Source organism: Microchirus variegatus, assembly GCF_963457635.1.
Source record: "Microchirus variegatus genome assembly, chromosome: 2".
Classification (NCBI taxonomy): Eukaryota; Metazoa; Chordata; class Actinopteri; order Pleuronectiformes; family Soleidae; genus Microchirus; species Microchirus variegatus.
This window is the reverse complement of record NC_139803.1, coordinates 8,300,129-8,302,994: the sequence shown is the minus strand read 5'-3', so window position 1 is coordinate 8,302,994 and position 2,866 is coordinate 8,300,129. Positions and strand designations below refer to the sequence as shown.

At 47.5% G+C, this 2,866-nt stretch overlaps 1 protein-coding gene across 1 annotated transcript; it reads left to right on the top strand.

Moving 5' to 3' along the window:
• Positions 1-591: 591 nt before the first annotated feature.
• On the top strand, positions 592-1,974 carry drd1b (dopamine receptor D1b; the record flags this gene model as incomplete). The annotated part of the gene is made up of 1 exon (XM_083910678.1): positions 592-1,974. One exon carries the CDS (start codon positions 592-594, stop codon positions 1,972-1,974), a length of 1,383 nt encoding a protein of 460 aa, XP_083766804.1.
• Positions 1,975-2,866: the final 892 nt, after the last annotated feature.

Below are 2,866 nucleotides of genomic sequence, written 5' to 3'. Positions count from 1 at the left end.
CACGCCTCGAGGATCATTAAAACAAATCAGATAAACGCAGGGCAAAAAATATCAATACAAGTTATTGATGAGGTGGTATATAAGTCTAATTATTGGCCAAGCTTGTTTTACTCATCAGCTCAGTGACAATATGCTGTGAAAGTTTCAGTGAGGGCTTGACAGCTGGAAAAAAAATCTTAAAATTTCTTTAAATATCATATTTTACTGTTGCTTTAGACTTTTTTTGAACGACAGCCCTGACTGAACCCCCCCCCAAAAGCGGGAATATCCACACTCTCATAATAGAATGTCTGCCTGTACTTCAGGTATTTATCATCTGGGGTTTTTTCAGTGAGAATATTTTTTTCTGAAATATTTATAGCAGCTCCTCTGCGAGGATGGTGGTTGTCATGAGGAGCCTATGGATGTCTCAGTCTGTGGGAGAGCTGGTGCCGAGACAGCTGACCTCTCCACCAGCCACACTTTCCACCTAAAACTCTTCCCCTGGGGAGTCACAGCTGCTGCAGACTGGGGATGCGATGGGGTGAGTGTTGACACCTACCTCACCCACCCCCCTCTCTCTCTCTCTCACTTTGCACTGTAGCATAAACAATGGATCAGAATTTCTCCACAGTCCGAGATGGCCAGCAGCTGCTACCAGAGAGAGATTCGTCCAAGCGTGTACTGACAGGATGCTTCCTTTTCCTCCTCATCTTCACAACGCTGCTAGGCAACACGCTCGTGTGCGCTGCCGTCACCAAGTTCCGACACTTGAGGTCCAAGGTCACCAACTTTTTTGTCATCTCGCTGGCCATCTCTGACCTCCTGGTGGCCGTTTTGGTGATGCCGTGGAAGGCGGCGACAGAAATCGTGGGGTTCTGGCCGTTTGGTGCTTTCTGCAATGTCTGGGTGGCGTTTGACATCATGTGCTCCACGGCCTCCATCTTGAACCTGTGTGTGATTAGTGTCGACCGTTACTGGGCCATATCGAGCCCATTCCGCTACGAACGCAAGATGACCCCCAGAGTGGCGTGCCTGATGATCAGCATGGCGTGGACCCTGTCTGTCCTCATCTCTTTCATTCCGGTTCAGCTGAACTGGCACAAGGCTCAGACCTACAGCTACGCGGAGCTGAATGGAACATACCCCAGCAATCTGCCTCCTGACAACTGTGACTCCAGCCTCAACAGGACTTACGCCATCTCCTCCTCCCTCATCAGCTTTTATATCCCTGTGGCGATCATGATCGTCACCTATACCCGGATCTACCGCATTGCCCAGAAACAGATACGGAGAATATCTGCCCTGGAGCGGGCGGCAGAGAGCGCCAAGAACCGCCACAGCAGCATGGGAAATAGCTCAAACATGGAGAGCGAGAGCTCGTTCAAAATGTCGTTCAAGCGAGAAACCAAAGTCTTGAAGACACTCTCGGTCATCATGGGGGTGTTTGTGTGCTGCTGGTTGCCCTTCTTCATCCTGAACTGCATGGTGCCGTTCTGTGAGCTCAACTTGCCCGACGGCTCGACGGACTTGCCGTGCATCAGCTCCACTACCTTCGACGTGTTTGTGTGGTTTGGCTGGGCCAACTCCTCGCTCAACCCCATCATCTACGCCTTCAACGCTGACTTCCGCAAGGCCTTCTCCATCCTGCTGGGTTGCCACCGGCTCTGCCCGGGGAGCAATGCCATTGAAATTGTCAGCATAAACAACAACATGGGTGCCACTACCTCAAACCCAAACAGTCAGTATCAGCCCAAGAGTCACCTACCGAATGAGGGCAACCATTCAGCCAGCTACGTGATTCCACACAGCATCATGTGTCAGGAGGAGGAGTTACAGAGGAAGGACGGGGAGAGTGAAGTGGGCATGGTAAACAACGCCCTGGAGAAACTGTCCCCAGCCATCTCTGGGAACTTTGACAGCGATACTGAGGTCACTCTGGAAAAGATCAATCCCACGACACAGAATGGACAACATAAAACCATGTCATGCTGAGAAAAGGCAACGCTAGATTGGAGTACACAGGGATGTATGTATGCACAAGGGGGAGGAGGAGAATCTCACACAGATGGACAGCAAAAGGGAATGCAAAGAGACAGACGTCTCCATGGACATGCTTGACAGAGACACGGAGAGAGGGATGTAAAAAACAAGACTGTCAACAAACATCCACATGTATAAACCCACAGAATGTTTTAATGTAAAGGCACTTTAACCTGGATATAACTATCTGCAAAATAATCTCAGCGTTTGTTGATTTGAAGACAAACGCTGACGACGTCAACAATAAAAGCACCGGCTACTGATGTCCATACGTTTTAGAACAGCGTTTGAAAAAGGATGCATATGTGTACTGTACAGTGCTGACAGTATAGACAGTGGTGCAAGATGTAGAAAAAAAACAATGTCATGTAGGTACAGTAGGTGCTTTATATGTGTTTCATTCAAGAAGGAACAATGTTGGTGAACGTTGGCTTTGGTTCAGGTTTTTTTTTGCATGTATTTCTTCTTTTTCTTTGGTGCAGAACACAAAATTAATTATTGTTTTAGTTGCAACTTTATTATTTACAACCACCTCTTCTGATTCAAATCAGAAGAGGTGGCAGGAGGATAACGGTGTTCAATGAAACGGTGTCAAGTACAGTATTTATATATTTATTTTTTACATCAGAAAGAAAGAGAGAGTCTTCATTTCTTCTCCTCCCTGGATGATTTCATCAACTTTATCTCCCATGATGCTTTTCAGCAGACCCTCTCTTGAGCCGTCCTCTCCTTTTCATTTACGCTCTCTCCTCTGTCAGCAAAGTCCCGTCCTCCCTCGTGCCACCTTTACTTCTTCAGCATTGTCAAACTTCTTTTCTCTCCACTTCACTATTTTCCTCTGTCA